The sequence below is a fragment of the Aspergillus pseudonomiae genome (genome assembly GCF_009193645.1).
Source record: "Aspergillus pseudonomiae strain CBS 119388 unplaced genomic scaffold BDV37scaffold_66, whole genome shotgun sequence".
NCBI lineage: Eukaryota > Fungi > Ascomycota > Eurotiomycetes > Eurotiales > Aspergillaceae > Aspergillus > Aspergillus pseudonomiae.
The window spans coordinates 75745-101576 of NW_022476058.1; the positions used below are offsets into that span (position 1 = coordinate 75745).

General features: G+C 49.2%; 9 protein-coding genes across 9 annotated transcripts; 5 read left to right on the forward strand and 4 right to left on the reverse strand.

Moving 5' to 3' along the window:
* Positions 1–1397: 1397 nt before the first annotated feature.
* BDV37DRAFT_255505 (uncharacterized protein) lies at positions 1398–3677 on the forward strand. Its single transcript, XM_032082733.1, has 3 exons — positions 1398–1873; positions 1947–2533; positions 2586–3677. The coding sequence occupies exons 1-3, from the start codon at positions 1568–1570 to the stop codon at positions 2983–2985; spliced, it is 1293 nt and encodes a 430-aa protein (XP_031938586.1). The 5' UTR covers positions 1398–1567; the 3' UTR covers positions 2986–3677.
* Positions 3678–5091: 1414 nt separating this feature from the next.
* BDV37DRAFT_285825 (uncharacterized protein) lies at positions 5092–5679 on the reverse strand (the record flags this gene model as incomplete). The annotated part of the gene is made up of 2 exons (XM_032087799.1): positions 5092–5433; positions 5485–5679. The coding sequence occupies 2 exons, from the start codon at positions 5677–5679 to the stop codon at positions 5092–5094; spliced, it is 537 nt and encodes a 178-aa protein (XP_031938587.1).
* A 727-nt stretch (positions 5680–6406) lies between these two features.
* BDV37DRAFT_255508 (U2 snRNP complex subunit CUS2) lies at positions 6407–8480 on the forward strand. Its single transcript, XM_032082734.1, has 6 exons — positions 6407–6778; positions 7003–7125; positions 7198–7595; positions 7659–7767; positions 7833–7988; positions 8067–8480. The coding sequence occupies exons 1-6, from the start codon at positions 6608–6610 to the stop codon at positions 8280–8282; spliced, it is 1173 nt and encodes a 390-aa protein (XP_031938588.1). The 5' UTR covers positions 6407–6607; the 3' UTR covers positions 8283–8480.
* A 397-nt stretch (positions 8481–8877) lies between these two features.
* BDV37DRAFT_285827 (tubulin beta chain) lies at positions 8878–10794 on the forward strand (the record flags this gene model as incomplete). The annotated part of the gene is made up of 8 exons (XM_032087800.1): positions 8878–8889; positions 9016–9039; positions 9110–9135; positions 9248–9289; positions 9374–9428; positions 9492–10282; positions 10347–10706; positions 10761–10794. The coding sequence occupies 8 exons, from the start codon at positions 8878–8880 to the stop codon at positions 10792–10794; spliced, it is 1344 nt and encodes a 447-aa protein (XP_031938589.1).
* A 272-nt stretch (positions 10795–11066) lies between these two features.
* Positions 11067–12140, reverse strand: BDV37DRAFT_285828 (NADP-dependent oxidoreductase domain-containing protein; the record flags this gene model as incomplete). The annotated part of the gene is made up of 2 exons (XM_032087801.1): positions 11067–11649; positions 11713–12140. The coding sequence occupies 2 exons, from the start codon at positions 12138–12140 to the stop codon at positions 11067–11069; spliced, it is 1011 nt and encodes a 336-aa protein (XP_031938590.1).
* Positions 12141–13338: 1198 nt separating this feature from the next.
* Positions 13339–13931, forward strand: BDV37DRAFT_285829 (uncharacterized protein; the record flags this gene model as incomplete). The annotated part of the gene is made up of 2 exons (XM_032087802.1): positions 13339–13529; positions 13580–13931. 2 exons carry the CDS (start codon positions 13339–13341, stop codon positions 13929–13931), a joined length of 543 nt encoding a protein of 180 aa, XP_031938591.1.
* Positions 13932–14763: 832 nt separating this feature from the next.
* Positions 14764–16913, reverse strand: BDV37DRAFT_184624 (ammonium permease MEP2). The gene is made up of 6 exons (XM_032079550.1): positions 16642–16913; positions 16524–16588; positions 16205–16459; positions 15469–16143; positions 15188–15419; positions 14764–15128 (listed from the first exon to the last, which is right to left on the reverse strand). Exons 1-6 carry the CDS (start codon positions 16726–16728, stop codon positions 15006–15008), a joined length of 1437 nt encoding a protein of 478 aa, XP_031938592.1. The 5' UTR covers positions 16729–16913; the 3' UTR covers positions 14764–15005.
* A 2301-nt stretch (positions 16914–19214) lies between these two features.
* Positions 19215–23554, forward strand: sskB (putative MAP kinase kinase kinase SskB). The gene is made up of 2 exons (XM_032079552.1): positions 19215–21022; positions 21079–23554. The coding sequence occupies exons 1-2, from the start codon at positions 19224–19226 to the stop codon at positions 23378–23380; spliced, it is 4101 nt and encodes a 1366-aa protein (XP_031938593.1). The 5' UTR covers positions 19215–19223; the 3' UTR covers positions 23381–23554.
* A 260-nt stretch (positions 23555–23814) lies between these two features.
* Positions 23815–25779, reverse strand: BDV37DRAFT_255524 (GID4/VID24 family protein). Its single transcript, XM_032082735.1, has 4 exons — positions 25167–25779; positions 24962–25112; positions 24531–24888; positions 23815–24463 (listed from the first exon to the last, which is right to left on the reverse strand). Exons 1-4 carry the CDS (start codon positions 25581–25583, stop codon positions 24397–24399), a joined length of 993 nt encoding a protein of 330 aa, XP_031938594.1. The 5' UTR covers positions 25584–25779; the 3' UTR covers positions 23815–24396.
* Positions 25780–25832: the final 53 nt, after the last annotated feature.

The window sequence follows — 25832 nt, forward strand, 5'->3', positions numbered from 1 at the left end:
TGCGCCATACTGTAGGGGTCGGAAATGAGATGACGGTGGCAAGGATCCGAGCGTCAATCCACTGGGAACACCAGCTAAAGTTTCGGGTCGGGCTTCCGCCAGAGTATGAGACAGTGAGCGTGCTGAATAGCAGGACCTCCATGTCGCAATGGACATTCTGATACAGTTTCCCAATTCTTTTTCAACCCAAAGCATACCTTTATCCCCTCCATTAACGCACATCAGAGATGTACTCGGACAGGGATGGGATCGCCTCGGAATACTCTGAGGCAGTTTATCAAACAAGGATGCAGAGACTGTTGTTCCTCACCTCTCTATTAGCCGGTGCTGGCTTTGGCGCCTCGGTGGTTAACGGGCAATGCAACTGGGTCCTATCCGGAAATTGGTTCTCTTCGCTCCGCTGGAGTGCGCTCTGTTGGGTAGGTAAACGTCCTGCTTCGATTTAGCTGTCATTAATTCACTCTGTAGCCTGTTCTCATATTGCACAGCCTATGGTTATATGGGATACAGGACCGTGCGGCGGTCTACACGGCTGGTCTTAGAGGATCAGTACTATCTGCTCTCACTCTTGCTCTGCAAGTCTCCGAGGGTTGGAGTCAAACAAGGGTCTAGTTTAGCGTAGAGCGAAAATCGCATTTGTACCAGAAGATCCTATTCTATTTTCTGGTACAGTACGGTCCAATCTCGACTATTTCCACCGGGCCTCAGAAGAGATACTGGAAGGTGTGTTGCGGCGTGTTAAGTTATTGACGGTGGGAGACAGCAAGGGAGCAAGATCCGCTGCATTGACTCTGGACTCGCCTATCAGCGCTGGGGGCGCAAACATATCGCAAGGCCAACAGCAACTCCTCTGTTTGGCACGAATACTGGTCCAGGATCCAAAGGTCGTTGTTCTTGTCCATCTGCTAAGACGCCATGGGGTATTCTACAATCTTGTCCAAGATAGTGGGGACGATGAGTTCTTGATCCAAACGATACTAGGATCGAGCGAGAGGGTTTCAGAGTGGAATAAAGCCATGGTATTAATTATTTTCCTTCCCCCCTCACTACTCCGTATGTCCGTGCCCGAGGTCCTTCGATACTCGGCAGGAATATTTAGGTTGTGGGGAAATATCCAGGCTGTCAATCAATCCTGAGTAATGGCGGAGGAGAACCTCGGTTTGAAATACGGAGAAAAAATATTGGAACACTGTCCAGAACAATGTTGACCAATAGTCGACGTGCTATTACTCTTGGTCTACTTTGTTTGAATCATAAGGATAAATGGACGAACATATTTTATGCACAGATTCTATAAAAAATAAACTATTTGTCAAGCTAAACTCTTGGCGAGCTGAACCCGAATTTCCATGCAAGAGATCCGGTGACCGTGTTTGCAACTTTGCTCCTCCGCATCCCTCGGACCCTCGCCTATAAGATCATATTTAACTACTAGGTCTAGTACTCGCTATCGGACCGGCTTGTTGTGGTTTGAGGCCTCTGACTTCTGGTGTACATGGTTCATACCCCCATTAGCCAGCCGATCTAGACTTCACAGTATACAGATTTGTTGACATTTGGCGGAGCGATGGGAAACCAGAGCCAGCCCGTCACGGCCGGCATTAACATTAGCAATGCTGCCCCGCAAGCAATTCTAGACATTGTTCCTGGCCAGCTTCTTCCATATGTCCTCGCAATCCTGGTAGCATATCCATTCCTGGTCTCGTTGCTCCGATTTCGCCGCGTACAATGGGTACACCAAAAGTTCAAGTTCCCCAACCGGGCATCCCTGGCTAAAATGACCGACGACGAAGCCTGGGAAATCCAGAAAGTGCTTTTGCAGCTGGAATTTCCGTTCATCTATATTAAAGCACTTCAATTTGCTCTCTTCAGGGTGCGGCTCCTTTCTTCATCTTTTTTTATACTTTTTTGTGGACCGTCTGGTAACCTAAATTGGCCCAGTGAAGACCTACGGAATCCCCAGCATCTCCGGGCTGCTCACCAAGACCAGCCAATTCTCGAATCCGGAGACATCTTACAAGCGCTACGCCGATACAAGCGCCTTGGTCCAGGAGTTTATAGGCAACGCCCCATCGTCTAAACGAACTATCACTGCGCTCGCTCGAACCCGCTGGCTCCACAATAGCTATCGCAGCTCGGGAAAGATCTCCGAGAATGATATGCTCTACACGCTTGGCCTGTTTGCCCTCCAACCCATCCGGTTCATTGAGAGGTTCGAATGGCGAAAGCTGACCGAGCTCGAGAAATGCGCTATCGGCACGTTCTGGAAGAGCGTCGGCGATGGTCTCGCAATCAGTTACGAGGCCTTCCCATCGCATAAGACAGGATTCCGCGATGGCCTCCACTGGCTGGAGGAGATCACGGCCTGGAGTGAAGCGTACGAGGCAAAGCACATGGTTCCCAATGCCACGAACCGGGAGACCGCGGACCAGACTACGGCTGTGCTACTGTACATGGTCCCGAAGCCGTTCCAGCACATCGGACTGTACTTCGTTTCGTTCATGATGGATGACCGCCTCCGACGCGCGATGTTGTAAGTACAACCCGAAGACAGTTGCCGCGTGTAATGATTAACCTGGGGTTAGGTACGACACTCCCCCGGCATCATATGCCAAACTGTTCTCGTCGCTTCTGTCCATCCGCCGCTTTGTGTTGCGTTACCTGTCGCTCCCCCGGCCTTATTTCCTCCGTTATACTTCCTACAGTGAGCAGCCGAACCAGGATGACCGCATTTTCATCACCCAGTGGGATGCGGCACCCTATTACGTCGCGCCTACTTTCCGGAACCGCTGGGGCCCTGTCGCCTGGCTTACCTGGGCTATGGGTCGGCCTCTTCCAGGCGATGAAGGTGATAAGTATTACCCCCGGGGCTACTATCCACCTGATGTAGGACCCAAGTACTTCGAAGGCAAAGGTCGAACATCTCTAGAGGAGTACGTCCAGGGCTTGAAAGGTTCACGAACGGGCCAATGTCCGTTTATTTAAGCATGAGCACGGACGGTATACACTGCTACTGTGAGAAATCTGTTCCTTGCCGTGCCATTTGCAAAGCCGGATCTACTGGGGTAAGATATGGCCCAGCTAGTGAGAGAAAAAGGATAACTTCATTTTGCGAGAGAAGGCCTACGACCCAATTCGTTGTTGTGTACTAAAGCTATGGTACTCAATGAGTCTACTTTATTCTATTCCATGAGCTATTAGATTATGCATGATTTCGGGATATGAGATTCTTCATCACGATATGCCTAAGCCAATAGAACTACTGAGTCACGCCTTGACCTCCCTGTCCTTCCCCGAGGCCAATTTCGTATACCCGGTTTACATTCATCAATGCACTAAAGGGCACAAGAATACAAATATCGTTAGTAAAGCGATAATAAACCCAAGACAAACACCACTGGACGTCTTCCCTCCACTTCTCATATACTATCCTTTGATAGTTTCCAGTCACAGGACGTATATCTTTTACGACCGCCTCAACCTTCCACAAGCAATTTCACGGTCCTGTCTTAGGGATGCGTCCGCATGTATCAGTCCTTCGTATTGAACTCACCCAAGGTCTGCGTACAGAGCTAGAGTTCTTCTCCAATCGGTTGCCCTGGAAGGCACGCGAAGTTCCTTATCCCATAGACCTTTACCCGGAACGATCTGCTCTTTGGCTTCTTTGCTGCTTTAACTGGTGGTAGAACCCCAGGCATGGTCTCCTGTGGGGTAGCCTGGGTATCATAAGTGAGGCAATGGTTGTATGCGGCTGTGCGTGTAGCCAGTCAAGTGTCGTCTGTAGTTCTTTTATTGACCCTGACTGAGTCAGGACTCAGGTCCCCTGCGTGGATAAGAATGTCGCCCTCGGCGAGAGAAGGTTGGCAATTATGGGCGTCGGAAATGCAGACAACTGAGACAGGGTCTTTGACTGGTTGGGCAGCAATTGTGCTCTGCTAAGTGGAAAGCTTGCGTGCAAGAAGATGCATGACTGCTGCATAAATTGCTGCCAGGCTAATGGGCGTGGTCGGTTAAGAAGCTGGTCGAGATTATTCCCCTGCTTTCCCAATAGTGACATTATCAAACTGGCCGTGAAAGTCTTGCCATAAACCATGGTAAATAATGTGGATAGCTTTGTAAGATGAATTTTGATTGAGGTTCTACATAAAAAACAAAGGTACTCTTGTCTGTTGGTTGTTGCAACTTGTCATTTCCCAATATATTACAAGTGCCGCCGCTTTTACGAAATCAGTACACAACATTGAAGGGTATACAGTTCCCCTTCCATTCACAGCTTCTAAAAAACACTTAGAAAGAGATTATGAAGAGTCCTGTTCATCTATTTTGTGCTGTCTGTGCATAATTTGCAATATATGAAGTTGCGCGCCAGATAGACAGCAACATACTTTCCCAGGGGCATGACAGGGATAGGGCGGATTCAATAGTACTTATACTTCTGCACGAGAATTCCCAAGCCACTATCAATATGCCACGGAAGGACTTCGCAATATTCAGTTATCGAGAAAGGAACCGCAGATCGGGTTCAGACTCAGAAAAATTCGCATCCCCAGATTTCTTTCAGGATGCTGGTCTCGGTTGTTTGCGCTCATTGTCAAGTTTCGGATGTTTGGCAATAAACAGACCCCTTACATTGTCCAAAAGAACGGCGATTCGAACATGAGAATGCTTTTGGTGGGCCGATGGAGTCGAACATTGAATGTTCGCCACACTGTCCTACGTACCAACCTCATCCCCTTGTGTATCAACGAATGGGGAGCCATGTTATCCTATGGTCATGACTGGTTTCAGGGGCCATATTCGCAGAGCAATCAGAAAGCGTGGGTTCGCAGCAGCCAATGTAGAGAACAGAACAATGCATAACGCCGTCCTGGAACTGTCCTCGAGCTCATCAGCAACCACGCTACTCTATGATTGTACGACAGCATTGCCTTAATTGGTTTCGCGAGAGCCCTCCTCATCATTGAGGGACAGCCTAACGTATGTAGACCTGAGTCTTGGGTTTTCTATTGCGATGTTCCTGCAAGTATATGGTTGTAAATACAGTATGTTTCAGAAAATGAATTGGGATTCTGCGGCTGCAGTTGGCATGTCTCAATATACCAACATGATGCAGGACGCTCCGATACCCTCCACTGCGGAATCTCGACGCCCTAGCGTTGCCTCAAAGACAACCACCGCTCCTTTTTGCTGGGGAACCTCCACAGCATAGGTACTAACGGCGGGTGCCATCGCCTCGTTCTCGCTCTCCACATGCGAGCCCTCATAGAACCGGGGAAGGCCCGCCCCTGGTTCAATGACGATCAGGACGTTGTAAGTGCCTTTCTCAACCCGGGGCTTGTAGATCGACGTTCCCTTCGGACGATCATGGTATTGAACGAACCATCGGTTCAAGCACGGCCTATCTTCTAGAATTGCGATGGACGGCTTGATTACCTGAATTCGGAGTTAGACTTAGCCGCGGGCAAATGATCTACACTCTCTTACAATGTCAAAGTAGAACATCACGGCATCGCATTCGGCGTTCCAGTGTAGCTGGATCTGTCGGCTCCGTGGCTGTATAGTCTTCCGTTTCTTCTCCAACTCCTGCCGAACATCCGAAACGAGTTTGTCGCCGATGTGCCCCGCCACGACAATACCCGATATCTCCAGGTCTTTATCTAAATCAAAGTTCTCGGACATATTGGTTGATGGTTAGTGTTGATGGTTGTTCGAATCAAGGTGGGGTTAGGTAGGAAGTGGCACTGCACCATGATGCAAGGGGTTGCCCAGTCAGTGCGCGAGTATATGTACAACGGGATGAATCAATAAAGGTCCAAAATATGGGAGCAGAGGGTGAGAGGATTCTCTACGTGTTATGCATCCATTTTATTTGCTATCCTTGGTACATTCGTGTCCAGGGACTAGTAGTAGATAGTAGTAGTGGCTACGGTAGGGCTATAGGTCGGATCTTTTTCCATTTACACGCTGTATGCATGCAGCTGAAAGCGGTATATACGTGGACTAGGCAAAGTGATGCGCTCAGGTCGTTGCGAGAATGCTCGGGCACCGATCATAACCTCTTCTATTTCAGTAACACCTATACCCCGCATATGGTGACCCTTGGCTCTTTGTATGAGGTCTAGAAACTGCGTCCAAGTCACCGTGCCACCGAGCTGTACAAGGAAGTCCTTCACGTGACAATCGCCTCGAGTATGTCCCGTGGGTCCGTTGCCATAGGCTTTCCTGGATTTAAAGGATGTTCTTGCCGCTTCTCGAGTTTTATCTGAGTTCAGAACAATTGTGACGTCGGTAGATTACGTTGGGGCTAACAAGGGTTAAACGTTGCCAATCAAAAGTAGAAGGCCTAAGGCAGCTTCTCTAGTACTATATTAGTAAGCAACAACCCGGGATACCAGCCAATGGGAAAGCATAACAGCAGCTCATGCCACTGGTTATCCATCGTCACTTCGAGCTTACATAGCAACAATCCCGCGTACCAAAGTTTCTCCCCCGCAACTCCGAACGTCGATCTACTGCTTGTCTTCCCACGGTCACTTAATTATTTGTATAGACCCTTTGTGCCTTTACTTTTCAGCGTTCCAGTGATCCCACACCCGTCTCCGCCGCTATGGCATCCCCTAGTCCCGAGGGTGCCTTGAGCAACTTCCCTCAGGACCCGTCCGAATTCGACAGCGACCCGCGCATTTCCTTCTCGAAACTAGACGACAAGTTCATTTTGGAAACAGAAGATGGCCAGGAGTTTGAATACGATACGGCTTTGAAGCGATGGATTCCGACGGTGTGTGCGCGCTTTCTCTCCAGCTGGTGATTCCTGTTGTGTTTTCCCGGCTGTTGAAATCCTGCTCTGCTGTTGTTTTCTATTGCGACTGCGCTTGACAGCGCCCAAGAACCTTCTTCCGTTGCAAATATGCTGGGATAGCTATGACTGCAAGGACTTTGGATGGTTCGTGAAACTGATCTCGTGGTGGGCGCCGCTTTTGCGCGCCCGTGGGTATTCTCCAGGTAGATGAACAACTGCTCCGACAACAGCAAGAAGCCTATAAGGTTCAGGGCGTAGATGACAGTGACGAAGTCACGGCATCGCAACTCAAGAAGAAGCGCAAGCAGCAAGCTACCAAAGACGAGGTTAGTGGCGTATACATCTTTGGTCATGTCATGCCGCAAGCCTGTGGGACTAACGTTGTGGGTTATACGTAGGGAAACGGCCAAAAATCGAAGAAACCGCGTGTGAACACAGCGGTCTATGTTACGTCAATTCCTCTTGATGCTGACTTTGAAGAAATCCGATATGTCTTTTCTAAATGTGGCGTCATCGCCGAGGAAATCGACAGCGGCCGCCCACGGATTAAGATGTACATGGATGACGATGGAAAATTCAAGGGCGAAGCTCTTGTTGTGTTCTTTCGCCCGGAATCTGTCAACCTTGCGATCCAGATGCTGGATGACTCGGATTTCAGGTTAGGAGTAACAGGGCCGCAGGGGCCTATGCGGGTTCAACTTGCAGATTTCTCTTACAAAAGCCAACAAGAAGCACCGACCAAGACCAGCGCGAAGGATAAGAGAAAGATCATTCAAAGGACCCAGCGATTAAATAAGTATGGAACCTACAAGTATGAAAGGTTATATTATAGAAGAGTCTTGCTAATGTGGTGGAATAGCAAACTTGCCGATTGGGATGATGACGACCCATCTGCTTTACCGGAGACCAACTCTAAGTTTGACAAGGTCGTGATCTTGAAGCATATGTTCACTCTGAAAGAACTCGATGTACGGGCCTTTCTTCCTTGTTCCTCTTTTTGTATCCTGCTTGCATCGGCTGACAATCCCATTAGGATGATCCAGCAGCCATACTTGACATCAAGGAGGACATCCGTGATGAGTGTTCGAAACTGGGAGAGGTGACAAATGTAGTCCTTTACGATAAGGAAATTGATGGAGTAGTTAGTGTCAAGTTCCATGACCCAGAGGCTGCAAGAAACTGCGTCAAGGTATGTGCATATTGGCTCAGCATCCTTGGAGGACAAGGAAATACTTGTCTGGATAGCGCTAACGATCGTGCCCTACAGCTCATGGATGGCCGGTTTTTCGCAGGCACCCGCGTTGAGGCTTACATTTCCGATGGTAGCGAGCGATTTAAGAAGACGAACGAGAAACGCGCGGCGCTTGAAGACTTGGCGGAGAGGGGACTTGATGCCGACGAGGATGAGGAAGAGAGACAGCGATTGGATGAATTTGGCACATGGCTCGAGAGCTCCCACACTGTGGAGAACACGGCCAAATAAAGGACTCAACGATCTGGTGGCAGCTGTGCTCTGTCACCTCCAGCTTCAGGAACCTCCTCCAGTACTGTGTGCGAACCGTGGGTACCTCCACCGGTGCTGAGCTGTGGAGTCCATTTCTAGAAAGTCCGTGTACTATACCTACTCTAGGGAGTGTAGAATTGTATTTAATTCGCAATTGATTCATATGTTGGTGTCTGACAGGCAACTTCAAGTTAGATCCGAACCTACTAATTTCTCGGAAGGAAACTAGTACTACTGGTACTAAGGCACTAGCGGGCGACCAGTGGCTTGAACCCGCCAACTCAATTGTGGTTCGCTCCTGCAGTCTCGTGACAGCGCTAACCGGAATAGGGGAAGAGCCCCTATTTACCTGCCCAAAAAATAAACTAAGCCAATGTTGACTTGTTGATCCCCTGACGCCCGCACAACGAACAACTTGACGCTCCTCACCGCTCAACTTCAAGTCCATCTTTCCTCCTTCTCTCTTCTCCTCTTCCTCTTAACCTACTACCTGTCGACTGCCTCCCCCAGTCTATCCAGCAACCCTTCTCTCCAACCACCTCTTCATATCAACACCGTCAATATTCCCTCCACAATGCGTGAGATCGTAAGTTGCTTCCTACCCCCCGGTTCCCCTCTTCAGACGCGTTTCTATTGGGGATACCCCCCTGATAGGACCCCACCCGTTCTCCAACAATATAAGTTTGCTGACGGAGTTTCTTTCATCATATAGGTTCACCTTCAGACCGGTCAGTGTGTAAGTTCGACTATGATTTGATGTCTAGGAGGACCATGGCGACGGATACTAAACGTGATATTGGTGATAGGGTAACCAAATAGGTGCCGCTTTCTGGTATGTCTCGATGCCCCCGAGTCAATATGCTTTGGACGTAGGGCCTCAGCAGAAACATGAGCTCGGATATATCATTCTCGTGTCTGACACGTGTTTGCTAATACCTTTGCAGGCAGACCATCTCCGGGGAGCACGGCCTCGACGGCTCCGGTGTGTAAGTACAACCCGTGTACACCTCGAACGAACGACGACCAGATGGCATTGGAAGAGTTTCGGATGGGTCTGACAGGAAGGATAGTTACAATGGCTCCTCCGATCTCCAGCTGGAGCGCATGAACGTCTACTTCAACGAGGTGCGTACCTCAAATTTTTCAGCCGCTATAAAAACGCTTTGCAAGTCCTGACCGCTTCTCCAGGCCAGCGGAAACAAGTATGTCCCTCGTGCCGTCCTCGTCGATCTTGAGCCCGGTACCATGGACGCCGTCCGTGCCGGTCCCTTCGGTCAGCTGTTCCGTCCCGACAACTTCGTTTTCGGCCAGTCCGGTGCTGGTAACAACTGGGCCAAGGGTCACTACACCGAGGGTGCCGAATTGGTTGACCAGGTTGTCGATGTTGTCCGTCGCGAGGCTGAGGGTTGCGACTGCCTCCAGGGTTTCCAGATCACCCACTCCCTCGGTGGTGGTACCGGTGCCGGTATGGGTACTCTCCTGATCTCCAAGATCCGTGAGGAGTTCCCCGACCGCATGATGGCCACCTTCTCCGTTGTCCCCTCCCCCAAGGTCTCCGATACCGTTGTTGAGCCTTACAACGCCACTCTTTCCGTCCACCAGCTCGTTGAGCACTCCGACGAGACCTTCTGTATCGACAACGAGGCTCTGTATGACATCTGCATGCGCACCCTCAAGCTCTCCAACCCCTCTTACGGTGACCTGAACCACCTGGTCTCTGCTGTCATGTCCGGCGTGACCACCTGTCTCCGTTTCCCCGGTCAGCTCAACTCTGATCTTCGCAAGTTGGCCGTCAACATGGTTCCTTTCCCTCGTCTCCACTTCTTCATGGTCGGCTTCGCTCCCCTGACCAGCCGTGGCGCCCACTCTTTCCGTGCCGTCTCCGTTCCTGAGTTGACCCAGCAGATGTTCGACCCTAAGAACATGATGGCTGCTTCTGACTTCCGCAACGGCCGTTACCTCACCTGCTCTGCCATCTTGTAGGTGGCCTTATTTTTATTTGTTCTTCCCTCTTTTGTTCTAAAACTGACCCTTGTTTTTTAGCCGCGGAAAGGTCTCCATGAAGGAGGTTGAGGACCAGATGCGCAACATCCAGAGCAAGAACCAGACCTACTTCGTTGAGTGGATCCCCAACAACATCCAGACCGCCCTGTGCTCCATTCCTCCCCGTGGTCTCAAGATGTCCTCCACCTTCATCGGAAACTCCACCTCCATCCAGGAGCTCTTCAAGCGTGTCGGCGACCAGTTCACTGCTATGTTCCGTCGCAAGGCTTTCTTGCATTGGTACACTGGTGAGGGTATGGACGAGATGGAGTTCACTGAGGCTGAGAGCAACATGAACGACCTTGTCTCTGAGTACCAGCAGTACCAGGACGCCTCCATCTCTGAGGGCGAGGAGGAATAGTAAGTGATTCCCTTTGGCCCTGCTCTTATGTATCTGTGCTAACCCGCTTGCAGCCTCGAGGAGGAGGAGCCCCTTGAGCACGAGTAAATATCTTCCAGTCACTAAAGACCCGGATTGAGATCTGACAGCAATACCCTTGATAAGTCCATGTTCTCTGTGGCTCTGGCCTGGCTCACGGGTCTTGGTCATTACATTATTTTGTCAGAGCGTTTTTAATTACATTCCTGTTTTTAATTTCGAAAGGCCTATAGAGCCTTGAGACTATTGAAATCAAACAGCACATAGTTCCAAAGCAACCAACTGGTGCAGTATTTCGTACAGCCCTAATTCACCAAATACAATCAGTTAATTACTCTGCTTTACAATGATGGTGTATCCACAAAATAAGAGCTCGGGGACGTCTCCGCTGCATATCGATGTCCCCTGACATCAGCGTTTTCCGCTGCTGCTCGAGTCTCACACAGATCTTCCATACTCAACTCCACCTCCAATGCTCCCATATTCTCATTATAGTAGTCAATACTCTTCGTCCCTGGTATGGGAATGACATTATCGCCTTGCGCCAACAACCACGCAAGGGCCAACTGGCCTACCGTTATGCCTTTCCGGGCCGCAATGGCATGCAACTTTTCAGCCAGCTCCAGGTTCTTGTGGAAGTTTTCTGGAAAGAATCGTGGTATTCCCTTTCGAAAATCACCCTCTTCTAGGTCGTCAGGACTCTTAAGCCGGCCGGACAATAGACCCCGGCTTAGAGGTGAATATGCCACAAGCGCGACGCCGAGCTCCTTCGTGGTGCTCAGTAGATCAGTCTCGGGCTTTTCGACATCCAACGCAAAAAGACTGTATTCCATCTGTACCGCGGCAATGGGGTGCACAGCGTGAGCTCTCCGAAGAGTCTGAGGCGACACCTCCGAAAGACCAAGATGGAGAATTTTCCCTTCTCTACCATACAACATCAGTCCCGATCAGCTCCCTCGAAAAAGAAAAGAGAGAAGGGGAGCCCACCGAACTAGTCCCACCAGCCCCTGCACGGTCTTCTCAATAGGAACCGCCGTATCGACCCGATGTACATAGTACAAATCGATATAACTGGTCTGAAGCTTCTGCAAGCTCCTCTCGCAACACTCTCGCGCATACTCTGCATCATTTCTCCCCGCTCCGCCACCCACCTGCCCGAACTTCGTTGCCAGGACTATATCTTTTCGTTTCTCAGGATTCAGCGCCAGCCACTTGCCGATTAATTCCTCATTGTCGCCGTAATTGTTCGCTGTATCCCAGAAGCGTTGCCCTGTGGCGTAGATATGATCTAGAAAGGCGAGGCGCTTGGAGTCCGACTCGGGCGTGTTGGTATAATAGGCGCTGAGGGACATTGCCCCGTAGCCGATGGGGTTTACGGGGGTTTTCTGCTCGAGGAGTCTTGGTGGGCAAGGCATGGCGGTTTAGTTATTTTATTTTATTTTATTTTTTTTTTTTTCCGTTGGTGTATGAAGGGTAGAAGGCGAGCGTTAGTATGGACTATATATATTGAAGGTCAATCAAGGCCAGAATGGCATGTTTCCAGATGCTGGGGACTGGATTCTTCAGCTTCTAAATATCAGAGATTTTACTTTGGTTTACTAATTATTCCCATCTTGAATATACGAATCGGAACCATCGAGAATGCGAAGTATACTGCTTGGTAATGTTGAGTCTGCGGGGTTGTTAGGGCTGAACCGGTGCTCTCTTTTGCAGTACTGGATTGGGATTAGTTGATCCTGTTTGAGTTGGTACCTTTTCCAATTCAGGAACCCTTCTTAGTCGGGGTATGCGGTTGCTGTTTTGGGCCTGGTTCGATGCTGCTTTGTATCGATCAAGTCATGTAGGAACACATAACTTACAAGATCAATTCGACTTTGGTAAAATTGATGCTTACTCTCCTCCAGTCCTTTTGGCCCCGTCGTGTTGAAGCTGACGAACCGTTAGCCGAACCTTATTTTTGAATCGCCTTTCAATATCATGCTCTCTAAAAATCACTTAAATGTGGATATTAAGTAAAGAGAGAGCACTGGTTCTGAACGTCTATCCCAACGAGGTCAACAACAACTGTGCAGAAAGTCTATCAGTCCTGAGTGGGACATTTGATGCTCTTCCATAATCTCACATTATCGCATCTGAGCAGAGCTGCTATATTAAGCATGCTTATTTTCGTCAGGGGTTTAGTCCAGGCTGCAGGGTGAGACGCCTAAGATGACGTACCCACAAAGCTTCACATCAGCCTAACTTATACTGTACTAGGGCTGCTGTACTCGGAGTGATCGTCGTTGAACATGGCCGTGGATGGTCCCTATTGATTTTGGGAGGCCTGAGACAAGTGTCGAGGTTCAGCCACAGCCGTTTGAGCTTGGAATTAGTATATGCATGCTGAGACAGAAAATGGGCTGAGTGCATCTCACAATCTGTACTCTGCCGCTATTGTGAAGATTGTAATCATGGAGTCACTGGGATATAAAAGCCTGCTAATCCTCGTCTTGAATATAACCGTCATCAACAATACAGCTCTGTTGTCTGTCACTCAATCCTCAATAACTTAGCCAGTCCTCACTCTCTATATTCTACTTCCTCGTCATTTGACAGGTTCAATCATCGACCAAAATGAAGGCCACCACTATCGGCACCCTCCTCCTGGCTGCCGGCACTGCGCTGGCCGTCCCTGGCAAGCGAGCCCAGAAAGACGTCGTCATCAGCGCCTTTTCTGCTTCTCAAAATGACCAGCAGGGATTTGTCACCTTCAGCCTCAGCGACCCTAACTACAACAAGGCGCCTATCAATGCCAACGTGATCTGGTGCGCTTTACTCCCCTCCCCTCCATGACCTAACTAACATACATGGCCAGGGAACGCCCCGGAAACCCTCCCTCAAACGCTCGCACCGGTGACGGCGCCTACCTCGTCCGGTTCCCAGAAGGTGTGGACGACATCTCCACCTTCACCCTGCAGGTCCAGCGGGTGAACGGCACCTCGGGGTTCTCGCTTACCGTCGATGATGCCGCCGAGGACACCAACTGGCATTGTCATGACGTTGATGGCTCCCAGAATGGGAAGAAGTGCCACTTCAATGGAAACATCGTCTTTTCCCCTCCTTCGCCTTCTTCGTCTCCTTCTCCTTCTGCCTCTCCCTCCGCTTCTCCCTCTCTTACCCCCTCGGCCTCTCCTTCTCCCACGCCTTCCGCTGAGCCCTCCTCTTAAGCCCCACAGTCAGCACTCCTGATTGCGATCGGGACAAGACCGACACGGGAAGTGAAGACGGGGAAAGTGTGTTTCTCTTTGTGTTTGTGTTTTGCATTTGCGTTTTTGTTCTGTTTGATATAGTAGATACCGCACGGGTATCAGCATGCTGGCTGATACTGGATAGACTAGAGCAATGTTTGTGTGTTTATGTACCAAGAATGATTTTGCGTTTCGTTGTCCTTTTGAGATACTCTACCTGGACTTCGTAAGACCTTGCAAATAAGATCGTTTCTGCGTAGTCGAGATAGGTGTGAAGATCATTGTTTCGGCTCTCACGTAAGCGGTAGTAACCCCTTCATACTGGTAATCATACACCAAGACCAAGTCCGTTGACGGTAGTAATAGGAGGTACAGTTGACTATAAGGAAGAATGTCGATGCCAGACTCCCATCTGAAAGGCGTGCTAGAGCTGGCGTAGGGCCCTGTTTGGGGCTTGGATTATTTCCAAGAGTGCGCGCATATGCGTGTGCTTTATATAACGTGTGGGCTGCAAGAGGGGTGTTCACTTCTACTTTGACATCTTTGGTTTCTTTTTCTGATAGAGGCATGATTGGTTTGTTTAGGTTTGATCTTTGTTTTATTTATTTTGGGTAGGTGGTTGAGATTCCGCCGTTTTGGAGTTGGATTATGTTGTTCTTGGGATAGGTTATTTTGAAGTTCACACTGAAGAAAGTCAAAGGTAAGTGGAATAAATTGGTAAAAAGGAAAATAAATAAAATATATGTCAACATCAGGGTAGAGAAGGGTATCTGCAAAGAAAGGAAAGGGAGATCAGAAATGAAGATGGGAGCCTCGGAGACAAGACAGTATTGGCATGTACTGCTTTCTCAATCAGCAAGGCAAAATGGGAAGAAGTGACAATAAGGAAATCTGGGAAAGAATGAGTGGGTGTATAAGTATGTACAAACGTATCTCCGCGGGCTATCAAGGTGACAACCACCCTGCAACCTTGCACGATGATACGATGATTAGTATAAAGAAAATAAAAATGTGGAGAAAGGTATCAAGGCCAAAACGTAGGCAAGGGCTCGGCTAAGCCTTGGTCTCTATGGCCGTCTCGTTGCCGGTTGGAGTCAAGCTACGCTTGGAAGCAGCTTCGCCGTTCTCACTGTTGGCGGCACTGATGACATCGCGGGTAATCTCGACGTAGTCATACTATTCTCATGTCAGTTGAACGCCATTCTATCGATACTCTACCCTAAGGAGCGACTTACGGCAAACTCGCCAATCTCGGCGTCGTCAATGCCCATGATCTCGTCTTCTTCGGGGGCACGCAAGCTGAGACCCGGGATCATGTTGATGATAAAGAGGAGAATGCAGCTTCCGAAGAACGAGTATGCCATTCCGGTGACGGAGTCGGCAAGCTGGTAAGCTAGCTGGATGTAGTTGTGGTTGATCCAGCCGCCGGCGATTGTGGTAGAACCATCAAGGTGAGCGATGTAATCACTGGAGCGATGTTAGCTGTTGTACATACGGAGGACATGGGTCGTCTTACGCAGCGAAAAGTCCAGTCAGAAGGTTGCCTACCAGACCTCCGATCCCGTGGACCGCGAAGATGTCAAGCGCATCGTCAACTTTGATCACATACTTCAGTTTCGTGGCATAGTTGCAAGCGACGGCTCCCACGACACCGAAAATGAATGAAGCCCAGGGAGTGACAAAGCCCGACGCGGGGGTGATAGCCACCAAGCCGGCAATCACACCGGAGCAGAAACCCACAGTCGACCACTTCCTCTCCAATCGATAGTCCAGAAGACACCAGGTAACACCACCCACGGCGGCGGCGAGGTTGGTCACCACGGCTGCCATGACGGCACGGAGGTTGGCGCTCAAGGCGGAGCCGGCATTGAATCCAAACCATCCGACCCAGAGGAATACAGTACCGATGACCACATGTGTTACGTTGTGCGGGCGATAGTTGAGCTCGTGGGTGCCGTGTCCGCGGCGCTTTCCAAGCATCAACGAATATGCCAATGCAGTGCAACCAGAGGCAATGTGAACGGGTGTACCACCCGCAAAATCAAGACCACCAAGGTTTGCCACCCAACCACTCGAGTTCCAGGTCCAGCATGCAATCGGATCGTAGATGATGGTGGACCAGACAAAGCTGAAAACCATGCAGGGGAGCATGCGGCCACGCTCTGCGACAGCACCAACTGCGAGCGCCACACTGGTTGATTGTCAGTATGGTGATGATAGTTAAATAAGGTCTGGACTTTTCTGGGACTCACGTAATACATGCGAACATGCCCTGGAAGACAGCAAACAGGAGATCTGGGACCTTGGCGCTGCCAACAGACGGTGCGCCCAGAACACCTTTGAACCCAAAGTTGTTCAAGTCACCAATATATTTTCCGGCAGTATGAGAGAAAGCGAGAGAGTAGCCCCAGAAGAACCATTGAAAGGAGACTATTCCGACAGACATTATCGATAGCCATAGTAAGGAAAGGGCCGACTTCCGACGGGCAAGACCGGAATAAAAGAACCTTGTATGATCAGCAAAGCATTTGTTTGTGTAGGGCTGGACTTTGTGGCCTGGGGTTTTCATACCCGACTCCAGGAATCATCAGCAAGACAAGGGCCGTCGATACAATAACCCATGCGATATCACCGGACTACGGCAGTTAGTTGAGCCGTTCGTAAGTGCTGTTCACTGGGCGCAACAAACGCTGTAGTAGATGTTCAGATCTTCCGTCAAGGAGTCCCCTCCGGTCCCAGTTTCCGACCCATTGTAGGCCACAGGGTATTCTGCCATTGCGAATCGTGATGCGCGGATCGAATACCGCAAAGCAATCTGAAACTGAGTGGCTTAGGTGGATCACCGTGGCTGTCGCTGAACAGCGAGTATCCTGTCCGCTGAGATGTGCTGAGCTGATGAAGATACTCGAAGGAACACTCGACCGGTAGGCAACCAGTTGGATTAACTCTAGCAAAATTGGACAGGTGTAAAAACTTGATCCCAAGGTAGAGAGAAGAGGATGGGTGGCGTCGGGGCGATAAGAGGGAAAATATGACTTCAAGGGGCACAGGGTGCAGGAGTCATAAATATGTCGGCGGTACCAGTCACATACTTCCGTCTCGACACAGGCCCCAGTCCACTATTGGATGCACCTTGACTATCATCAATCACTGATTGGCATCATCCGATATCAAAGGAGCCAGCCCTGAGGCCAAGAACTGTCCCGAAGACAGGCAAGTGGATACAGATGGGGAGGATTCTGAGCCAGTGCTCATCTGACTATTACTTCCGGGGGTGGATAAGAAACTTTCCGATAGATAGTCCTGTGGCAATCTGAATTGATTTATTTCTCTTTTGCTAACAAGTTGTCCGTAATCTTTCTGATACTCTGGGTGAGAGAGGCTTGTGGAGCGATCTCGGCGGAAGCTCCTCACGGGGGAACGAAGGAACATTTCCACGGGGACTTGGACACGATTGGCAAGAATAAGAAGAACTAGTCTGGAGGTTCGGTGCCAGATTGAAAGTGTGGAAGCTTCAGCCTTCAAGTTCAATTGGACCTGTACAGAGATAGGGAACCGTCACAGCCAATCAAGGAGCTCGACAATATGCAAGATAGATAACGACGAGATAAATCAATTCAAATCAAAATCAATAAACCTCGAGTCATGTATGTATCGCTGTCAGTTGATTCCGCCAGTGAGTGGAGTGAGTGATCTTCATGCGGGTTGCTTCTGTCACTCTGTCCATGTCATAACAATATAGGAATATTATGTGCTTCACAGCCTTCACTGGACTTGAATCGTGCCCAATTCCCTCTTGAGAGGAGTGCCTTGTTTGTCAGTCTAGAAGTCGCTGACAGTCTCATCAACTCCCTTTAGCTCGAATGCCTCGTATCAGCTCGTTATCAACCCTCCTGGGGGCCAATCATTACTTGCCGTGGTGGCTTATCATCTCAGTACCGTCCACACATTGTTATTACAGTCACTGACTTGCACTGTTATCGATAGACATCATCGTTCTCAGATCTGATATCGGGTTGTAAAGAACATGCAATTCATTGATATCGGTTTACTACGGTTGGACAATTCAGAGGGTCTTTTGGAGTAAGTAAGAAGAACATCATCTCCTCCATTTGACTAGAGCCCTAAGGGACCCATCTTGACCCTCTCAGCCTGCTTTTTTTTTTTTTTTTTTTTAAAAAAAAAAAAAAAAAAAAAGGGACATCGATTTTTATGGATATCTGGTGGGCCGGGTACCTGTCTCCTTGCCTCTCCTTTCGAGCTACTCCGCCCACGTCCACTGTCTGGTTTAGGTACTTTTCTGACAGACATGGAGGATGAAGTAGAGATAAGCATTTAAGCTCCCATTGGCCAGAGGTGGGCTTGACCGTTCGGCATCCCGAGGCGCAGTGCGGCCTTGGCACCGTCAGCCCTTGGCATCAATACTGCTAGAAGTAGTAGTATTGACTGATTCAAACACTCTCCATTGACTCGTTCAGGTCATGGGCACCTGTGGATATCTAGAGCCTTGCTTACATTCTCCGACTATCGAAAAGCTTGGGGAGGAGCTGCATATACCTCGATGAAAGACGGACCAAATATGACAAGTACGGCGTATAACCTGAGAACAACGTTGAGTTCTTTCAGCTCAGTCCCATAAGTGAACCTGTTTGGGAGAATATAAGAATCATGGTACAGCAACTATCAGACTTGAGTAGCGACCCTTACCGGTAAGACTTCCCCAGATGTTCATCCTGAGGTCAAATCCCAGACGGCTTTCTTATATCGTGAGACCCGCACACGCTAAATCGAGCGTTCGGGCCCACTGATCAACATGGTATCGCCTTTGATGCATGTTACTATCGATCTTTTAGCTTGTTTTCTCTGACTTCAAAGTCTGAAACGTACTATGTATATATTCAGGCCTACAGACGCAATGGATTTGTCATGCTGGACAGTTTCCTGTAGGATTTGATCGACTCTGAATGTTTACCAAGGATTGAAACTTCTGTGTATTGTACTCCATAGGTGCAGGACAATCAGAGGCATGGGCACTCCCCCTAATTGGAGTATCTATACAGTTTGATGCATATAATGAATAAGTTCTCTGCAGCACAAGTAAGATAAATGCGTTGCTGTCCTGTACTCTGTCGAACGTACCTGTCGCAAAAGTACTCATGGTGATTAGTAATCAATTCACGGACGCCGCCACAGTTTGATAGAACATGCACCGCCACAGACCCCTATCTAATCCACCATGAGCTCCTCCTCATCAACTCCGCCGTCCAGTCCATGCGAAACGTGGAGGCTCATCAGGATTGTGGATCGGAGACCATGGAGCACCCTGACATGAACAACAATGACTCGGATGGCTCAGGGTCATCCGATGAGCTTCTCCAACAATCCTACGCCAGATCGAACTCGAATTTCACAGACTCGTTTGATGGCCAAGTACAAACGCCAGCTAGCACAATTTCCTCCTCGCCGCCTCCTTCGGGTCTTCCATCCTGGGTTAGCTCCACAACCTCGCGTCCACGCGGCTCCAGTGTTGGCACTCCAGCTGTGCTTGAAAAGGCGCCGTCCGCCGACGGTCTCCCAGTGTCGGATGTGAGGCCTCAACGTCCCGCAGGTCCCGCCAGGACACCTTCCAATACCTACGCCCCCCAGCGCCGTCCACCCCAATACATCAGCTTCCAGAATGACCGCCAGAGATCCTCCTCGACGAAACGGAACACCAGACGGGATCCCAACGCTCAGTACAGAGCCCAGGAGAAGGCATATGTTCAGAGGATTCGTGCGGATCCCCAGGCGTGGTACAGCCACTTTGATGAGGCCCAAAATATGAGCATAGTCGGTGATTCCGACTTAGAAGAACCGTCCCCGTCGTCAGAGGTGCCATTTGAAGACGATGCTTACGACCCCGATATTCAACTTTTTCTAACGGATGATAACCAACCAACCCTGGAGGAGCTGAAGAATCCGAAGAACCAGGAAAGACTCGAATGGCATTCTATGCTGGCTTCGGTCTTGAAGGGAGACGTGGTGAAGCAGGAAAAGCAACGACTTCTAGGGTCCACCGACACGAAGCGGTCGTCGGCGCAAAATAACGCAATATGGCTGGGAGTCAGGGCCAGGACATGTGGGCGGAGTATTGCCATGCAGCGGAAATTGATCGAGGAGGCCCGTTCTGGTCTTGGGCCGATAATTGAGGAGATCATCAAGTTTGAGATCAAGGGTGAAACGGAGATTGGTAAGCCACCAATCAAGCAAGTTGAGGACATCGTCGCACAGATTGAGCAATGTGAAATGCTCTACTCAACACAAAAGGAACTGGAAGCCGCCCATCCCCGCGTCGCCTCGGAAGAGTTTATCTCTAGTCGTGAAGCTGTGCTGGCATGGCATAACACTACAATTCTTATCAATACCGAGCTTGCCATCTTACAGAAGTGGGTCGGTAACGATGAGCTTGACTTTAGCAAGGTGCGAGCCAAGTCTGTCAACAGGGACCTTACCGACGAGTCGTCATTCCTCGACCGCATCATGAAAGAGGACGGCCTGAAGACCCTTCAAGGGAAGCACAATATGCTTCATGGCGTCAGTGAAGTCATTCAGAAAGCTAAAAATACCTTGATTGAAAATGCAAACTCTTTCGCCAAACGGCACTTGCCTCCCTACATCGAGGAACTTCTCACCTTGATCAATTTCCCATCGCGTCTCATACAAGAAATCATCCGTGTCCGACTATCTTATGCTAAAAATATGAGGGACCCTGCACAGCAATCTCCTATCTTGGTTGACCAAATGATTTCGCAATTTCAGATTCTGATGAGGGTTGCGGTCGACCTCAAGCAACGCTATTTGGATATCGCGAAACCAGAACCGGGCTGGGACCTGCCCCCTTGCATTGACGAGAATTTCGACTCGGTCGTTCTAGATGCCTTGAAGTATTACTTCCGGCTCCTGAATTGGAAACTAAATGCGAATAAAAACACATTCAAAGAAGCAGAGATTCTCGAACAAGATTGGGAATTCTCCAATCACATTGGTCGTCAACTTGAAGGTGGAGATATCGAAGTGGCCGAACAGTTCAGGTATAGCACCTAATTCGTAGTGTACATGTGTGTCCTTGTAACTGACAAGCAAATAGTGCATTGACCGCAAAATCCCTCCAACGCTTGATGATCCATTTTGAACGAGAACTGGTAACTCGCCAAAATGAGGACCCGGCCGACATGGACAAACGTTACAAGAGCGTCCTGGATTCAACCCGGATTCGCCAACGAAAGCTATACCGTTTCTCCCGTTTCCTTCGACAGCTCTTCGAGAATGCTACAGAATACAATATTCCGGCAGACGCTTCCTATGAATTCTTTGAGTCGCTTCTGATCTCGGACCACTTCCTGATCAAGTCAAATGCATCTACTGGGCAAAAAGGGGTGTATCTATTTGCGCATCATGCGTTGTGGAATCGCCCCGGCGATATTCGAGCTATCTTAGGAACGTCTTTTCGTGAGGAGGATGTCCCCAAAGACTCGCCTCATGTGCCATATATCCTCGTAATTCGTCCGGAGAAGCCTCTGAACTGGGCTGGCAAAGAAATGCAGGTTGGCCTGTTGGAGCAACCTACCGACCTACGGCTGGGCAAACTGCGTCTCGTCGTTGAGGGCACACAACAACGCCTGTCTAATGCAAGACAGGAACTGTCTCAGTTGACTGGAATGCAGCTTGACATGACCATCGAACAACGCGCAAATCTTGGACGAGTGAATGTGGAACTGAACAAGATCAAGAAGATCTCGTTCAAGCTGTCTATGACTATCATGGATAGTGTAGCGATTATCAGAAATCAACTGAAAGAAAGGGGGGTGGAAAACCACGATCTCATTCAGGCGTGCTACGCCTTTGCTACTGAATTCGGCAAGCGCTCGTCTAATGTTGATCCGAACAGGCGTGCAATGAATAGCGCCAGACTCGTAGAGTTGTCACTCGACTGGGTATCTTTCATTTGTGATGATTGTGACGCCGCTGATAGAAAAACTTTCAAGTGGGCTGTATCAGCGTTGGAGTTCGCAATGGCTATAACCTCCAGCAGGCATCTTCTGTCCATGGATGATATTCAATTTGCTCTCTTGAGGCAGAAGGTAGCCGGGTGCATGTCGCTTCTTATATCTCATTTCGATATCATGGGTGCTCGGTCTTCACGTGCAGCTCAGGCCGAAAAGCAGCGCATGGAGGAGCGTGCAGGCGGAAGGAAATTTGGCTCCGGTCGGATTCTGACAGATGCAGAAGCGACTAAGCTTGTTCGTGAGCAACGTCTAACCCACCTAGAAGATATTGAAGACCGAAGGGTGGAAGAAGATGCGAAACGCCAGGCCCTAGGAAGAGTGCTGGAAGGATCTAATGAAGCCGACAGATCTCTCGCCGTGTTGTCATCGTCTGCCACCAATGTCACTCTTCGATGGCAACAAGGCCAATTCATCGGCGGTGGAACATTCGGCTCGGTTTATGCCGCCATCAACCTCGATAGCAATTATCTCATGGCAGTCAAGGAAATTCGACTGCAAGATCCTCAGCTCATCCCCAAAATTGCCCAGCAGATCCGCGACGAGATGGGCGTTCTCGAGGTGTTGGACCACCCCAATATCGTTTCATACCACGGCATCGAAGTTCACCGCGACAAAGTCTATATTTTCATGGAGTATTGCTCGGGTGGGTCCCTTGCTAGCTTGCTTGAGCACGGCCGTGTTGAGGACGAAACTGTCATTATGGTCTATGCCCTCCAGCTCCTGGAAGGATTGGCATATCTGCACCAGGCTGGTATTGTCCATAGGGATATTAAGCCGGAGAATATCCTGCTAGACCATAACGGCATTATTAAATATGTTGACTTTGGTGCGGCCAAGATTATTGCTCGCCAAGGCAGGACTGTTGTTCCCATGGACGCGTTCACCTCAGCGGGTCATAAGGAGGCAATAGTGCCGAAAGATGCCCAGATTGCGAACCAAAGGGGCAAGAACCAGAAAACAATGACTGGAACACCAATGTACATGTCACCCGAAGTGATTCGCGGCGACTCTAACAAGCTGATCCACCGCCAAGGGGCCGTTGATATTTGGTCCTTGGGATGTGTAATCTTAGAGATGGCGACTGGTCGTCGTCCCTGGTCCGCCTTGGACAACGAATGGGCCATCATGTACAACATTGCCCAAGGAAATCAGCCCCAGTTACCGACCCATGATCAACTCAGTGACATGGGCATCGATTTTGTCCGCCGGTGCTTCGAATGCGATCCTTTGAAGAGACCTACTGCAGCAGAATTACTGCAGCACGAATGGATAGTCTCCATCAGACAGCAGGTCGTACTTGAACCACCAACCCCTAACAGTGACCACAGTGGCAGCATAAGCAGTTCCGCCTCGGGCAGCCGTCAGAATTCCAGCTATATGTGATCTTTCATCCCTCGTTACTTTCAATTAGATGTACATTTTAACCCACTCTTTGTTCCTAAAGAACTTTTCGTCTCACTCTCTTTCCTTACCCTTTTCTATCTTCGCCCGAAAAGTTTCGCACATGATCACAAAACTGTCCCCTCATCACATCAACAAATTGCGCTTGATACCCCTTATACAATGACTAAAGCATGTTCTTCCCGCCAATCCTTAACGTGTGATGTGTTCCTTTTTTTTTTTTAGCGCCGGTTTCTTCTACTTGGTTCTAGGCATGGTGTTACGGGTCTGCCATACACAAAGCTCAATTTGATCTTAGTCTGCATCTCCATGTTTCGCATATCCCATAAATGAACCCCCAGTCTACTACGTTAGCAACATATTCTCAACCTCTAGTCTCAGCGTGCTTTAAAAAAAAAAAAAAAAAAAAAAAAAACTGGCATGAAACTGAAATAAACTTCAAAGGTAAATCTAGATACCTTCCTCTCACACCATGCTGAGTCAACGAAGGTCAACATGATGGCGGGATATCTGTTTCGGTGTATACACTCGTATATGCATATATGATCAGCAAAGGATAGAATATGACTACTATTCAGGTCCGAGGAAAATGAATGAAATGTGACAAATAGCCCAAACGTGTTGAACCGAGATCCTTCAGATAACGCTACCTATTCGCACACAATGGCCCCAGTGTGAATCGAGAATAAAAGACAAAGACCAAGAAGATGGAAGGAAGAAACACAAGATGGGGTGATAGTTAGAACCCTAGAACCAACGCGGACGCCAATTTAAGAAAACAGCCATCGTAAAACCATGAATCAAGTGTCTGATGTAGGGAGCGGGAGGGTAGAAAACAAGCATTCCTGTGCTTTGGGAGCACCACACCGTGGATTTTATCACAGGCAGGAACTAGTGGAGAGAATTAGAAGGAGGCAATAGAGGCAATTAAAAACGTAGAAGGTAAAGGCCGAGGGACTTGATGACCAGAACGTTGTCCCGCGCCATAGAAATTGGTATCAACGAAATTCAATAGCAGGGGTGCAACCGTGATCCGGAACGTGTTTGAGCTCCAGCTGCTGGTACCTATTGAAACTAATTTATCAGTATCGGAAAATTAAGGGGAAGTTTTACTAGTAATTGGGACACATACTTCTCGCTCTTTGCATGGAAGTATATACCAGTCACGGTCCCTTCCACCTGGTTGAAACAGATGTAGTAGAAGCCCTCGAAGCTTGCGCCTGAAATTGTCCTTACACGATGGTCGGGTACAAGGAAGTACTCCTTCCATCGCATGAAGATATGTTCGCGTTGAGCGAAGTTGCGGTACGTGAAATCCGGTCTTTTTGCCTGCTTAGCTAACGGCCTCCAAGCTGGAAATCTCGCCCAGTGATGCATATCGGTCTTCTCCGTAGCGCCCCATGCTTCATTTCTAGTCTTGAATGTGTGTTTTGTTCCGATAATCTCTCCCTCGAAAAACGTAGTAAGGGTGGGATGATCCTCCGTGAGACCTGCATATAAAGCGCAATTGGTCAGGCTCGACCATCTAGGGTAGTCGTAATCCTGTGGGGATACGGTACTGACCTTGAATTCTAAGATAACCACAAAGATACGATTCAACCATATCAACATGCTTGATCTCTACATCAACATTGTATATCTGACGGTCTGACTGCTGCGTGCCAGTGAATTTACTACCGGGTCGCAGAAAGGACGATGTGTAATTAGGCAAAAGCTTCAATTGTCAGTACAAGAACCAGACCAAGACATAATTCCGATTGTCGCATACCCGTATATTTGAGAATTCATAACTCAAAAGCGCACTAGTGGAAGGTGTAGTAACAGAAGACGGCTGGTTGGAGGAGCGTGGCGGTTCCCCAGCAGGACTCAATCTTCCCGCAGCAGCATCTTCGTCGGATTTTTCCATGCTCTTGGCAGAGGTTCCAGGCACAGCACTGGCCTTTAATGCATCCGGATTTGAACGAGTTATAGCAACATCATCCGACCGAGTCAGCACGGACTGCGCCGAGGCAATGGTGGGGGAGAGGGCATTATCGGGAGCATCGCCCTCCGCCACGGTAGATTCAGGTGAGTCTCGCCAGGACGACAGCCTCTCTATTTCAGGCGGACATGTTGTCCGAGTGGAGATTTCTTCAGAGATCGATGTGGCATTCAGGCTTGGTGTGTTGTCACTCGGGGTCGGCATTGAGGCGAATCAGAAAAGGAATGACATCGGATCCGGCTGGTAGAAGGGTCTCACACGACAGGACAAGAAAAACAGGCCAGCTATGTGTAAGTACAATGCGAGAGAAATACTAAGAAGAGATGAAAGAGAAGGTTTGATGTGAAAGGGGTTGTGAATGGAAGTCCATTCGACTCATGAAGTCTGGGGCGGAAGACGCACTTCCCAAAAGGGATAAGCCCGCTGATCATGCGAGCGCGGGGGAGGCAAACC

What these genes read in the sequence shown, in the direction of transcription:
- BDV37DRAFT_184624 (XM_032079550.1), bottom strand. Translation starts at nt 16,728, where the DNA reads ATGGCAGAATACCCTGTGGCCTACAATGGGTCGGAAACTGGGACCGGA. An exon ending in CTGATGATTCCTGGAGTCGG is followed by an intron (nt 16,460 to 16,523) that starts GTATGAAAACCC and finishes TGATCATACAAG; the next exon opens with GTTCTTTTATTCCGGTCTTG. An exon ending in CTGACTGGACTTTTCGCTGC is followed by an intron (nt 15,420 to 15,468) that starts GTAAGACGACCC and finishes ACATCGCTCCAG; the next exon opens with TGATTACATCGCTCACCTTG.
- BDV37DRAFT_255505 (XM_032082733.1), top strand. Translation starts at nt 1,568, where the DNA reads ATGGGAAACCAGAGCCAGCCCGTCACGGCCGGCATTAACATTAGCAAT. An exon ending in TTCAATTTGCTCTCTTCAGG is followed by an intron (nt 1,874 to 1,946) that starts GTGCGGCTCCTT and finishes GGCCCAGTGAAG; the next exon opens with ACCTACGGAATCCCCAGCAT. An exon ending in CGCCTCCGACGCGCGATGTT is followed by an intron (nt 2,534 to 2,585) that starts GTAAGTACAACC and finishes ACCTGGGGTTAG; the next exon opens with GTACGACACTCCCCCGGCAT.
- BDV37DRAFT_255524 (XM_032082735.1), bottom strand. Translation starts at nt 25,583, where the DNA reads ATGCCGACCCCGAGTGACAACACACCAAGCCTGAATGCCACATCGATC. An exon ending in ATGAATTCTCAAATATACGG is followed by an intron (nt 25,113 to 25,166) that starts GTATGCGACAAT and finishes TGACAATTGAAG; the next exon opens with CTTTTGCCTAATTACACATC. An exon ending in TGGTTATCTTAGAATTCAAG is followed by an intron (nt 24,889 to 24,961) that starts GTCAGTACCGTA and finishes CTTTATATGCAG; the next exon opens with GTCTCACGGAGGATCATCCC.
- BDV37DRAFT_255508 (XM_032082734.1), top strand. Translation starts at nt 6,608, where the DNA reads ATGGCATCCCCTAGTCCCGAGGGTGCCTTGAGCAACTTCCCTCAGGAC. An exon ending in AGCAAGCTACCAAAGACGAG is followed by an intron (nt 7,126 to 7,197) that starts GTTAGTGGCGTA and finishes GGTTATACGTAG; the next exon opens with GGAAACGGCCAAAAATCGAA. An exon ending in AGGACCCAGCGATTAAATAA is followed by an intron (nt 7,596 to 7,658) that starts GTATGGAACCTA and finishes GTGGTGGAATAG; the next exon opens with CAAACTTGCCGATTGGGATG.
- sskB (XM_032079552.1), top strand. Translation starts at nt 19,224, where the DNA reads ATGCGAAACGTGGAGGCTCATCAGGATTGTGGATCGGAGACCATGGAG. An exon ending in GAAGTGGCCGAACAGTTCAG is followed by an intron (nt 21,023 to 21,078) that starts GTATAGCACCTA and finishes ACAAGCAAATAG; the next exon opens with TGCATTGACCGCAAAATCCC.